General features: G+C 39.0%; 1 protein-coding gene across 1 annotated transcript; it reads right to left on the reverse strand.

Moving 5' to 3' along the window:
* Positions 1-13,552: 13,552 nt before the first annotated feature.
* LOC128746024 (uncharacterized) lies at positions 13,553-14,326 on the reverse strand. The gene has a single exon (XM_053843077.1). The coding sequence runs from the start codon at positions 14,324-14,326 to the stop codon at positions 13,553-13,555; it is 774 nt and encodes a 257-aa protein (XP_053699052.1).
* Between the last annotated feature and the right edge of the window lie 329 nt (positions 14,327-14,655).

Raw genomic sequence — 14,655 nt, forward strand, 5'->3', positions numbered from 1 at the left:
CCACCTCTTTACAATATTTTCCTAAAAGTTAGCGCGTCACATATTTACTTTTTTCGCAACAGCTTATTCTTTATTGTGTCATTTTCTGGAACTATTTAGCTTTCCTTTAACATGAGATCAATGGGAAAGTATTTTGAGTATAGTAAATGTTTAACTTTCATCGGTTGGTATACCGGTCGGAGCATTCGGCAAGGACCCATCGAGGGTGCATCGGAGGAGTAACACCTCGCGAATGACGGCTAATGATCTTTTCTGATGATGACTGTTTTCTGAAACATATGGAAAGAGAGAGAGAGAGAAAAATGGAAATTATTACTATACAGTTTCATACAAACAATGTACATATTACCAATTGTATGATAATAAAAACCCGGCTTTGGGTAGAGCAATATATACCAATACCAGCAAAAAGATTAATGGACTATTGGCCCTTACATATAAAATCTGCGGAATGCACCAAAAGAATGCTCGGTGGCTCTTCGTAAATCTGTCAAATGTGTTGAAGCTGATGTTGATTAATGGTGGATTCCCGAATAATTTTACATTGAGAAATAATTTGATAGTACATATAGTACATTTATTATTTCATTTTATTTTTTATACTCTTCATTTCAGAGGTTTGCCTATGTGTTCATTTGATCCCAGAAAATCTATGACTTGTTAGTCTTTTTTGTGAATTTAACACACCATTAGGACGAAGTGTGCGGTTGTCAAACAAGTGGTTCGTGCGCAGCAAACCCTTTACGCTATACATACAAACATCTCGTTAGATTACAGCAAGATATATCCAAAGAAGAGCTAAACCACTGGCTGGTCGTGTCCGATTAGATCACAATAACTTGCGTGGTTGATACACAGACAATAAATAATAACCTCTACGCCATACACCAGAAACGCGATATTTCAATGATCTCAAATAACCATGCGTTCCCTTCGATTGGTACGCAAAGGCAGTAAAATGGTTGAAAATTCTTCTGGATTTAATTGCTACTGGACCAGAATCGGTCAGAGCTCGTTAAAGTTAAATTGAAATCAGATAAATCTCATCTAGAAATACGACCGGCTAAGTGGCATTCTGTCGTAAACTGAGATGCTATTGAATGGAAGAGTTCGCGGTTCAGGGAAGATGATTCTTTTATTTATAAACTAGGAAGCGTTCATAAAATCGCAGGCCAAATAGGGAGCACTAGAGGGTGTTGTGCTGATAACCCGATGAGCTGTATCGGTTTTCTAGTAGCTCGACATAATTTATTGTAAACTGAGAGGAAAGATTGTCATGTAAAATAATAATGCGCGTGTGATGATTGAGCAGCAAGATAACAGTATCGTCTCTAAAGTTTGTCCCACATAAATTGATATCTATGAAGTGAATAGCATCATATAGGATACACATTGATCTGAAACATTTAATTATAGTGACAGTGGCGGTTATTGACCGTTTTTCTTATGATTGTTTAGCAAAATATAAACATTAAGCGTCCGATCCGGGGAGCACACTGGAACCATTCCACCGCTTAAACCATGCACGCTTTATTAGTTGGACTTTTGACGTCCATTGCGTTATTCGTACAAAAAGTTTTTTTTTTTGAATAAAATTTAGGTAAGGCAATTGTATTAATGATGTATAATATAATAAATATAAAAGTAGCAGGTGCAAGGTCAATTTTCCCGCTAAACTCTCAGCCTATCGCATGAAGAAGCAAACATAATTCATCATAATCATTCGGCAATTACTCAATTAGTCAGAGTGAAACAAAATGGGAAATGGAAATGTCTGCTGTTTCTAATCTTTCACTATCATACTGGCAATCAAGAACGAAAAATATAGAGGTTAATTACATATAATCGGTCGCGAGCTTAGCTGTGTAACATGGCTTATGAAGAGGAAAATGGACAGCGGACGAAGTTACTAATTATTTAATGAGAGTATGATAAGCGACAGGTCTTGTAAATAGCGATACACATGTTGTATTATCAGAATAATCGAATTTCATGCAAATGTCCTATAGTGAAACTTGAAGGGCAGTATTGTTTCTATAAATGTTTATTTATTAATTTATTTTATTAACTTTTTTAATGGAGCTTACAACCGGTTGGTTCGCCCCAGTGCGCTAAATATTAGTTTTTTTTTGCGAATTTACACACCCAAAAGTTGATACTATTAAGGTAGCTCGGAGCAAGCTGAAATGCGGGGTAAGTTAAAACGTAAGCGACAATGTTCGTTGGAAATGATAAATTGCTAGACTAATCTCAAGTTTTTAGTCTTGACCTTGAAATGCGGTCATACATATAAATTAATAGAGGGAGCGTTTATCGACTGTAAATTATTATGCTTTAACGGTTTTTCGGCTTTCAGTCAAGTGGATTTAGCAAACGATTGTTTTGCTTTTACTTATCCGACGTTTCGGTGATTTATTTCACCTTTTTCTAAGGATCCTGGAATTGTACAATAATTTAGGTGGTTTTTCTAGCTGTAACTTATGATGGGACTTACAAAAGCTTAATCGTTTTTTGTCATATCTTTGTGTCGTATTCCTATTGTGCAACCTAATAACATGGCGTCTACTTTGTACTATTTTTTTAAGGAGCTTGGGTTAACTTTCTATCACTGTGTTGTTTGAGAATTTTACCTACTGTATTTTATTGAATTTGAAATTTAAGGTACGTTTTGCGTTTTGTTTGCATTTGAAGTCTGGTCCGGAAAGCGGGGTTTTGCGGTTTGTTTTATTCGGGTCACTGCGCGGATGGTGTGTTGCTTGGTGTGTTGGCTATCACTATTTCGAACTGACATCACTGTGACGTTTGTGTATTGAAATCTGATTATAACAGTTTTAGTTTGTGAAGGTTTTTAGTGTGTGTATTACTCCTGCATATATGGCGTTTAGTCGCTGTGTGTCTGTGCGTTTGTTTATGCTATTCTGTGTTGACATTATATGGCATACTTCTAAGTACAGTAGCGAACGTTGTTTTCTGTGTCTGTCTAAAATTTTTGTGTTATCGAGATCAAATCTATGGTTTAAAGTTATGCTGTGTTCCATTAGTGCTGTCTTTTCTTTAAGTGCGTCTATTTGAAGTTCCGTGGTTGCAGTGTCATTGGTGGTGTCTTCTGTTAGTAGTTTGTCTAGTGCATTGTAATGTGTTTTGTGTACACTAATCCTGGTTTTGAGTTTGTTTGTTGTCATTCCTATATAGCAGGCGTCGCAGTTGGTGCATGGTATGCTGTAAATGATGTTGCTTTGGTAGTCCGGTGGTACTGGGTCCTTTATCCGTGGGAACAAGATGTGTCCAATTGTGTTTTTGCTGTAATTTGCGAGCCGTATGTTGGGATATTCTTTTTTCAGGTGCTTGTCAATTTTGTTTGACAAGTGTGGTATGTATGTTATTGAATGGTAAGTATATTCCAGGTTGTTTGAGTTTTCTTGTGTGTTGGTAAGTATATGGTTTTGTTCATTCATATGGTTAATGAGTCTTCGGCGTAGGCCTTTCGGGTTTACTGTTTAGGCTCAATTGCTTGTCGATGATTGATATAACTTCTGTTTTCTCGAGGTTCGTAGATAGTCGATTGACTCTGTCAATGAAATTTTTCGCTACGTTTAACTTTTGATGTAACGGGTGGTACGAGTTGTAGTTTAAGAATCTTCCGCTGGCAATTGGTTTCATGTACCATTCAGTTTTTATGTGCTGATTTTCGGTTCGTATGAGTAACATATCCAGAAACGGTATTTTGTTATTCTGTTCTGATTCGTATGTGAATTGTATATGCGAATTGTGGCTATCAAAAGGTGTCCAGGACGTATTGTATTTTATCCGGTGGTATGGCCAGTATCAGATCGTCGACATATTTGTGAATGAGTGGTGGTCCATAACGGCGCTGGATGGTTCAAAGGTACAAGTACCAGCGAACCACATGCCCTGGCGGGTGTTGTGGGTTCGAATCCGGTTATAATCTCAGATTACAGCTTGGTTCGACTCATGCACCTTCCAGCATTGGACAAAAGGTAGGAGTCAAAATGACTACTTGTCAAGCATAGCTACCAATACCTCCCCCCCATTCTTTCCGCTCTTCCCCTCCTTCACCAAAAAATTTTCATTTCTTTCCCCTACCGTCCCTTCATCAATTGTAGAACCATCGTTTCAAAAAATATTGATAAATAGCTGCCAAAATTTTTTATATTGAACACGTCTCCTAAACGCACCTTCTGACTGCCATAAACGGAAGATCGAAATTACTTAACGCCTTTTTTGTTTACTTTTTCCATTCGGAAATTCAAAACAAACATTTTTTCGGCTTATATAAAACTGCTTATTACTGATGTTTTTGAAAATTTCTGTCTCATAACGTCAGGTAATTATTTAGTTTCCATTAAGAGTAACAATGTTAAAATATTCTATGTAGAATCCGTTTTCTGTTTTGTCTTGTGGCCATTTCAGCTTACTCCACATGTTTCAACCTCCTGGGATAAAATGAACTGCACACAGAGCAGTAAATTAAAATAGAAACAGTATTTGACTAATTTTCTATTCCGAATTAGGTATTCGGTTTCAGGATTTATCATGGTCCGAAAGTACATTCGAGTACATTCGGCAAACTGTTTCCAAATACTCGAAAGAGGCATTGCGTTGAACCAAACTCGTAAGGGCTACACACCTAAACCAGACATGTGTAGGGACGAGGAAGGGGATCTAATCACAAACGAGCGCGAGCTGGTGACCAGGTGGAAGCAGTATTTCAATGAGCACCTCAACGGCGATATAGCAGCAGGAGACGCAATGGAAGTTAACATCGGAGTGCCTGCAAACGACAACAGCGTGCCAGCTCCCGATATCGTAGAGATCCGGCGAGAAATTCGTCAGCTAAAGAATAATAGTCGACGGAAAGGACTGACTCTTGGCAGAGCTCTATAAAAATGGCCAAGAACTGCTACCAACGGCACCTCATTGGATAATTTATAGGATTTGGAAGGAGGAGAAACTACCAGAGGAGTGGATAGAAGGTGTAGTCTGTCCCATCTACAAAAAGGGCGACCGGCTAGATTGCTGTACTTGCCGCGGCATCCCGTTAGTGAACGCCGCCTACAAGGTGCTCTCCCAGATTTTGTTGCGTCGTCTATTCTCAATAGCGAGAGAATTCGTAGGACAGTATCAGGTGGGCTTTATGGGGACCCGTGCTACTGCGGATCAAATTTTTACTCCGACAAATCCTCCAGAAATGTCGAGAGTACAACGTGATACTCTCGAGTCCTTTCGAATCGCGCAGAGGTTTGCGGCAAGGGGAAGGGCTGTCCTGTATATTATTCAATGTCGCTATTGAAGGTGTGATCCGGCGAGCAGGCATCGAAACGAGAGGAACGATCTTTAGCAAGAGTAGACAAATTCTGGCCTTCGCAGACGACCTCGACATCATTACTAGAAACCTTGGGACGGTGGAGGCAATCTACGCCAGACTAAAAACAGAGCCTAGGGGGATAGGATTACAAATCGATGCGTCGAAAACCAAATATATGCTAGGAAGAGGCTCCAGGGAAAGCAACGTTTGCCTCCCACGGACAGTGGCTATTGACGGCGATGAACTAGAAGTGGTTGATGAGTTCATATATTTGGGATCTCTGGTCATCGCCGACAATAATATGAGTAAGGACATTGACTGAAGTTTTTGGAGCGTCTTAGTAGAAGTTCGAAAACAGACACTGAGGAAGCCTGCAAGTCGTAGGCGAAATACGTATCTGTCATTGAATAAAATACACATAGTAGAATTAAATTGGATAAGTTTTCTTATTTTTTATTTTTAGGTAAGGACATCCAACGACGCATTCAAGCTGGAAATCGAGCCTACTTTTCCCTCGGCAAGACGCTTCAATCAAGGAGCATTCGCCGCCGCACAAAGCTGACGATGTACAAAACGCTAATCAGACCGGTAGCTATCTACCGGAGAGTGGCGAAGGCGTGTGAATCATGAGTTACAGGCACTGCTTGGAGAGATTCCCATCGTACACCTGGCGAAAGTTGGAAGACAATGGTGGGCCGACCACGTCGCAAGAATGCCGGACGACTGTGCTGTGAAGTCCGTTCTCTTTGAAAACCCCACCAGCATCAGGAATAGAAGGGCCTAACTTGCTGTATGGCTCGAGCAGGTTGAAACCGACTTGCGTATGTCGAGACGTTCAACGAACTGGCGATGAGTAGACCAGGATCGAGTACAATGGAGAGGAATTTTTGATACGGCAAGAGCCACCCCGGCTCACGGCTGCTAAAGTAAGTAAGTAAGTAAGTAAGTAAGTAAGTAAGTAAGTAAGTAAGTAAGTAAGTAAGTAAGTAAGTAAGTAAGTAAGTAAGTAAGTAAGTAAGTAAGTAAGTAAGTAAGTAAGTAAGTAAGTAAGTAAGTAAGTAAGTAAGTAAGTAAGTAAGTAAGTAAGTAAGTAAGTAAGTAAGTAAGTAAGTAAGTAAGTAAGTAAGTAAGTAAGTAAGTAAGTAAGTAAGTAAGTAAGTAAGTAAGTAAGTAAGTAAGTAAGTAAGTAAGTAAGTAAGTAAGTAAGTAAGTAAGTAAGTAAGTAAGTAAGTAAGTAAGTAAGTAAGTAAGTAAGTAAGTAAGTAAGTAAGTAAGTAAGTAAGTAAGTAAGTAAGTAAGTAAGTAAGTAAGTAAGTAAGTAAGTAAGTAAGTAAGTAAGTAAGTAAGTAAGTAAGTAAGTAAGTAAGTAAGTAAGTAAGTAAGTAAGTAAGTAAGTAAGTAAGTAAGTAAGTAAGTAAGTAAGTAAGTAAGTAAGTAAGTAAGTAAGTAAGTAAGTAAGTAAGTAAGTAAGTAAGTAAGTAAGTAAGTAAGTAAGTAAGTAAGTAAGTAAGTAAGTAAGTAAGTAAGTAAGTAAGTAAGTAAGTAAGTAAGTAAGTAAGTAAGTAAGTAAGTAAGTAAGTAAGTAAGTAAGTAAGTAAGTAAGTAAGTAAGTAAGTAAGTAAGTAAGTAAGTAAGTAAGTAAGTAAGTAAGTAAGTAAGTAAGTAAGTAAGTAAGTAAGTAAGTAAGTAAGTAAGTAAGTAAGTAAGTAAGTAAGTAAGTAAGTAAGTAAGTAAGTAAGTAAGTAAGTAAGTAAGTAAGTAAGTAAGTAAGTAAGTAGGTTGGATGGCATCTTACATCAAGGTTATCGAGAAATGGGGCTTTAGTCTAAGTGAAAAAGAGATAATATTTGCTATGGAGCAGTACTTGAAGAGAATCTCCATTAAGATGGTGTTTTAGAATGGCATCCTCGGAGCAGGGATGGTTCGATCACTTTGACTCAATTTTGATTCATTTGACACTACCGTCTCAGCCGAGCAAAATTTGACAAATTGACGGATGGGACATTTGTAGATAATAACTAGATCTACAATTTTGCTAAATAAAGTGTTGCTGCAACTTTTGTAGTTACGGCGCTACAATGCTAGTACCTCTTTAGTAACTAAATGAACGTTCATTTAGTTACTAATGATGTACTAGCATTGTAGCACCGTAACTATAAAAGATACAGCAACACTTTATTCAGCAAAATTGTAGATCTAGTTATTATCTACAAATGTCCCATACATCAATTTGTCAAATTTTGCTCGGTTAGGACGCTACTGTCAAATGAATCAAAATTGAGTCAAAGTGATCGAACCATCCCTGCCTCGGAGATGATTATTTTTTGAATTTCAAGCCCCGCCACGATTTGTCTCTGAAGAAGCCACAACCCGTTGGAAGTTGCCAGGAAACGAGCTGCTGATCCATTTTCGATCTCACACTACTTCGATTTGCTCCGAGACGGTACCTGCAACATCCCTTCCGAGAGATATAATATTGACGAAATCAGCTTTGGCGTGTATCCTAGTCGTATTAAAGTGGTCGATGAAAAAGGAAAAGCTGCGCATAGGGTGACTGCTGTTAGAGGCAGATAAAACTCTACGGTTCTTATGGGTGGAAGTGCATCGGGACATAAACTTCCTCCTGTCATCATATTCAAAGGCAAAAGCGTTTGGGACAATTGGATGGCGTAGAAGAACGAAGAGATCTCCGGCATGACGTATACAGCTACAGAAAACGGTTGGATGGGTAGTGAAACTTTTTTAAATTATTTTCAACGAAGTTTTTTACCAGTTATCGGTAAAAATCGTCCTGTACTTTTGGTCTACGATAGACATTCAACGTACGTTTCATTGGATCTAATCGAGATAGTAATAAATTTGATTGACTCACACGTGATCAAAAATGACTTTCGAAAGGCTGGAATTTTTCCGTTTGATGATGGAGTGATTTCGGAGAGAGCATATGAACCAGCTGCTTTAGATAGGTTCAAAAATTTAAACCAACATTCACTAACGCCTTTTCCTGTTCCACCAAATATTTCAGTGGACACAGAAGTACCCAACGAGACATAAGCGCAAAAACTGAAAATACATTTGAGGCCGTATTGCTGGAATACTTGAAGCAAGAATCTAGATGCGATAAACCCAGAAGACGACGAGTCTGAATAGGACCAGAGGTGATCATATCATTGTAAGTCGTGTTCAAACCTCAAAAGAGTTCAATGCTCACTTTGGGTGACCAGGCTATCAATTGTACGCCTATAAAACATGACAGAGTAATTTACTATTCCGAAGATTTGCAGGCTTGTGAAGCACTTGGCAAATTTACAGAAGCCAAAATTAAATATTTAATACATGACAGCTCAGTATTTCAATTTACCCTGCTACACGGGGTAAATTGAAATACCGCACTTGCATATCTAAAATTTTAATAATAGGTTTATTTAAAACAACTGTTATTATTTGTTATTTTTTATCGATACTCATTGGACTAAGCTAGAAAATAGCATCAGAAGATTTGAAAATAATTATTTTATATTTTTATTAGAGATCATCGAAGTCGAACTTTAAAAAACCGTTTCAAATAGCCCCGGTGTACCTTACATCTTAATCAGAACAGAATAACTGAACTCAAATGGTAAAGAACCAATAGCCACGACACTTCACTGGGTAATTTCAAGGATTTGGGAGGATGGCAAACTACCGGAGGAGCGGATGGAAAATGTGGTTTGTCCTATCTATAAAAGGGCGATCGGCTCAATTGCTGTAACTACCGCGGCATTACGCTGATCAACGCCGCCTACAAGGTGCTCTCCCAGATTTTGTTACTTCGTATATCCCCAATAGCAAGAGCATTCGTAGGGCAGCATTAGACGGGTTTTATGGGGGCCCGTGTTACTACGAATCCAATTTTTACTCTCCGACAAATTCTCCAGAAAACAAATTTTCTTGGATTGCAGGGCAGCATACAATACAGTCGAGCACAAATAGCTATGGCAGGTAATGCACAAGAACGGTTTGCCGGACAACCTGATGTGGCTGAACAAGGTTACCCTTGAGGGAGTGGTGTATTACGTGCGTGTTTCGAGCGTACTCTCGAGTTCCTTTGAATCGCGTAGAGGGTCACGGCAGGGGATGAACTGATGTGGTGGATGTGAAGGAGTGATCCGGCGAGCGGGCTTCGACACGAGAGGTACGATCTTCAGCAAAAGTAGCCAACTCCTAGCCTTCTCAAACAACCTCGATATAATTACTAGAAACCTTGTGATGGCGGAGTAAATCTACGTCTGACTGAAAATGGTGGCTAGGAGGAAGGGTTGCAAATCAATGCTTTGAATACCAAACATATGGTAGGAAGAGGTTCCAGAGATACCAATGTTCGCCTCCTATGGACAGTGACTATTGATGGCGATGCACTGGAAGTGGTTGATGAGTTCATATATTTGGAATCTCTGGTCACCGCCGCCAATAGTACGAGTAAGGAGATCCAACAACGCTAGGAAACGCAAGCACGTGGAATGTTTTTTTTTGCTTACGGAATTTTAACCGCCGAACGGTCATTCGCCCCAACAAGGAACGCGGAAATCACAAAGGAAATCAAACAAAAATTCGAATTTTTTGCTGGGATTTCTATGTTTATGATATTAAAAGGCTTGAAAACTACTTCTTTGTTAACCCTATGTTAACACAGAAGCGTTTCTGAACATGTCGGATTTAAACGAAAGAACTTAGATAACGAGTTCAGAGATCCGAAAACAAGATTTATAACCGAAAAGAACGGGCCGGAGATGGAGCCTGGTATAACCTGACCCACGCTTATGAGTTTTCACTGAAAAGGAACTCCAATTCATTGTCTTCTGGAGCGCTTGACTAGAAACTTGATATAGAACTCTGTTCTTTTAAAGCGCAAAAAAATTGTTCAACTTACTCTTATTTATTTTTAAACTTAGTAGGTAGCAGATTTTATTTTTTTTCAAATAATAATTGCCATTCATCGCAGAATGCATTTCACATTAGTATCACTTTCCAACCGATGTTACTCGTTATCAGAGGCAGATACGTGTCGAGTGCCGCTAGTGCAGTAATGTGCATTTCCGGTTACTCAGCAATATTTATTGACAATAGCGGGCTGACACCTGACTGGGGTGGGTATGTTGGAATTTGTCACTTATCATTGACAAATTGAAAAACAAGGCTGGTGAGAGCTGGTAAACACATTCGAATTAATTAACTATAAACGATTCATAATTCTGAGAGCGTGTCCCTGTCAAAGGCTCGTGCGGTCATTAATTTGACTATAATTATGCATTGGTACCTATGTTTAGCTCGTATGTACTAGGATAGTTTCTTTGGGGCTTAAACCAAAACAATATATCGTTCGCGTGTGCGTCTGCTGGTGTAAGGTGACCGAAAGGGCGTCAACGCATATTTCCCATTAACCACACTAGAATAGTTATAAACGTAGTTGTAAAGGAAGTGAGGTGGGAAATTTTCGCGTGTGAGTAACAAATGTTGTTATAGCAAGTGAAGCATTGTTTTGTTTTCAATCAAGCACTAATTGGATTATATTTTTAATAAAGTGGTTACTTGTGGGTCCATTTGTTTTTAAGAGGAAAGGAGAAAAAATTTGCCTCAAATACTGGAACCCATTACCGTGACTACCCAGGTAACCAATAAGCATTAGTATAAGCAGTAAATCAATCATTTATTAGCATCCCTGGCGTTTTTATACTGCAAAAAGCAAAGCCATGGGTTTATACCGTCTTTAGACATTACCCTTCTTTATCGACAGACTTCGCAGCCGGCTGTTAGAGTAAGGGTAAGCGGGGCAAGACCGCCCGCCTAAGCAAAACCACCTGTGTAAAAAAAAGTTGTAGCTCAATTTCTAATTTATCTGCATTAAATGAACAATTGATCTATTACCTACATGTAAAAAATAAAAACATAAATATCTGTAATGATTTTCTATTTTTTATTGCGATTTGGAAACACGTCCAAAAAAATAGAGTATTTTTCCATGCGGGGTGAAACACGCCCACGAACGGGGTAAAACCGCCATAGCCTATAACTTTAACAATATTCAACCGATTTCAACGAAACTAGTGGCATTGGATTCGTGAATTTATCTAATTTAAACAAATTGAATCAGTTTGCCATCAAACAATACATGGTTTCCCGAGACTCGTAATTTCGAAAGAGTGTCCGGCAACCACTCGTATTTGAAGAATATCAGTAATATAGGTACAAACAGTCTTGAAATTGATACCGTGTAGTTTCCTTAGACAACAAGATGGATCGGTTTAGGCATCCTGGAGTCAATCTTTAAGGACTAGAGAGGATCTAAGATAAAATATAACAATATGGGTATTATAGTTCCTGCAATTGATCCGGAGGGTCATTTTTTGACATTTCAAATTGTTCTGATTGATAAACCAGATACATATTATTTTTGCATTGCTAAAAAAATTTGCTATATTTTCATAAAAAAATGTTTATTCCATGATATTTGTTCCAAGAGGGGGGATTTATTGAAAAAAAACTATATCCGAGAAAACAAGAAAATGTCCATAGCGCCCGCAGGGAAAATTGGCGATTTAGATTTTTTCAAACAGTCTACCAGCTACAAGTAAAGCACATTTATATTCTTTTATGTAAATCTGAGATTCTTTGGTCCAAACTATGCAATGATTTTAAAAAGCTCCTTATCGCACTAGCATTATGCACGACGGTCTTGCGCCGTTCGTTGTGGGCGGTTTTACCCCCAAATGACTGATTTACACATTTCACTATTTATTTCAACAAAACTGCATGAACGGTAACCTAATTTAGGTACTGTCGGATGAAGACAGGATCAGAGATGCGATATGGGTTGGATTTACTAAAAGTTTTAACGTTTTGAATCAAATAAACCCTAAGTTCTGCGGGAACAAAGTTATAAAAAACGAAACGATTATAACGAAAAATCTGTTTTTATTTATTTCTCCGATAGTTTATACGATATTGCTGTACAAGGTATTGTAAAATATTGCGTACGCATTCAGTAATATGACTGTTATCAACATTTAACACCAATTTTAGCAAGGCCCTGTAAAACCATGGTGGGCGGATTTACCCCGGCGGGCGTTGTTACCCCGTTTACCCTTATAGGAAAATTACGGGGCCAGTGCAACGATCCTACTGACTCTAACTAGCAAGCACCGCCTAGCCGAGATTCGAACATACGACGACTGGCTTGTTAGACCAGCATCGTACCTCGAAGCTAGGCTGGGCGGTTTTTTTTATGCTGCAGGTTGCTGTTTATCAGTCTTTTGACTGCATAACTGTTGTAAATTGGCATCCACAATTCAATTTAAATTCTTCTTGTCGGTAACTAGTTGCAAATAAGCATTGTCAGCACTATAAGAGGGCTAGCAGTAAAGTAGCAACATATTTTGCCAAAATAGTATTTAAGTAACATTTAGGGCAACTTAAATGCTTATTGGCTTGCATTTAAATTGCATTGGAAATGCTTGTTGGTTACCTGGGTATTGTTATGACCTATTTATTGCATTATTGAATAAGTGTTTGTTGCATTACTTTGCTATAATTACTATTGAATAAGCGATATACATATTATTATGTTTATGTGTGCCTTTATTCACTTATTTTGGACATCATCTGCAGCTGGACATATTTTGGATACTTCCATTTGATTTTGCAGTAGATATCCAATTGATGTACTACAGCTAAAGATGTGGTTCAAAATAGGTTGGTTATCCTACTATATCAAGCCTCTTCAGGCTTTGGTGGGCCCTTAATAAGTCATCTAAGCTGTACGCTAACTCTAAGAATCGCCATCAGGGTAATGCAGAATTTAAAATAAATACCAAAAATTAGATGTACGGTATAGATACACATTTTTGGGCAAACTGAGTAGATATTTCTTGTTTTTACCTTACTATATTTGTTTAGCTGCTATCAATATACGTGCGGTCTTTCGGAGATGAAAAGATGTGCACCGGTTGAATTGCAAGCTAAGACTGATCATTTTATTCTATTCAACATCGATATAATTAATTTTGTCGAGTATGTAGTAACAATAGGTTATAGAAATAATAGAATTTGGATTGATATATAACAATAGATTTGATTACGAGTGTGGTTTCGATATATCACTTTTGTCGATATCGTGCCAGGGTTGTCCCACCAGCCGATGTTGCGTTGATAGCGAAGATGAGGATGCTGCTACAGTACTCCCCTCCTAGACTAGGTCGAACCGTAGCGAAGAGGGATGACAACTCGTCGACCAGATCGAGTGACTCTAGTCGGAGGAATTGCATCAGCAGTTGTAGTTGCAGGTCCCGAAATATTCGATGTATCTTCCACTATATAGGCTGGTTTCAATCTGTCAATCGAGATGTTCACTGTCCGGCCTCTGATGTTAACCTTGTAGAATTTGTCACTTCGATTCATCACCTCGAACGGTCCTTCGTATGGTGACGATAGTGACGGTCGAACCGAGTCGTTGCGTACGAAGACGTTCTTGCAAGAGTGCAGGTCAGGATGGATGAATACACTCCGATTGCCGTGCCAAGATGTCTGTTGAACTCGCAAATTACGCATGACTTTACGTAGATTTGCAATGAATTCAGCTTCGTTCGTTTCCTTTGAATTGTTGACGAAAAACTCTGATGGTATTCGAAGAGTGGTTCCGTATACCATCTCAGCTGCAGATGCTTTTATGTCCTCCTTGTAGGCCGTTCGTAGACCAAGCAAAATCACCGGTAGCTGTTCGCTCCAATGATCGGGATTGTGACACAGAATCGCTGATTTTAAGGTTCTATGCCACCGTTCGATGATACCGTTTGATTGGGGGTGGTACGCAGTTGTACGTAGGTGAGTAGTTCCCAGCAAGCGAGTTAACTCTGAGAACAAAGATGATTCGAACTGGCGTCCTTGGTCGGTCGTAACGTACGTTGGAACGCCAAAACGTGAAATCCACCCAGTGAGTAGAGCTTCTGCGATCGTCGGGGCTGTCATATCTGGAACAGGAAAAGCCTCTGGCCACCGTGTGAACCTGTCGATGACGGTGAGGCAATATCGATGTCCTTTATTCGGAGGGAAAGGTCCAACGATGTCGATATTAATATGCGAAAATCGGCTATCTGGCGTTGAGTATTGCAGCACGGGTGATTGAGTATGGCGCGTCACCTTTGATCGCTGACATTGCAAGCAATTCCTGGCGTACGAAATGCTGTCTTTGCGGATGCTCGGCCAAACAAATCGCTCTGTCATTAATTTGGCTGTTGCACGCGTACCAGGATGACACAGTTGGTGTGTTGCTTGTAGAGCTATGTTACGGAAACGTT

Source organism: Sabethes cyaneus, chromosome 1 (genome assembly GCF_943734655.1).
Source record: "Sabethes cyaneus chromosome 1, idSabCyanKW18_F2, whole genome shotgun sequence".
Taxonomy (NCBI): Eukaryota; Metazoa; Arthropoda; class Insecta; order Diptera; family Culicidae; genus Sabethes; species Sabethes cyaneus.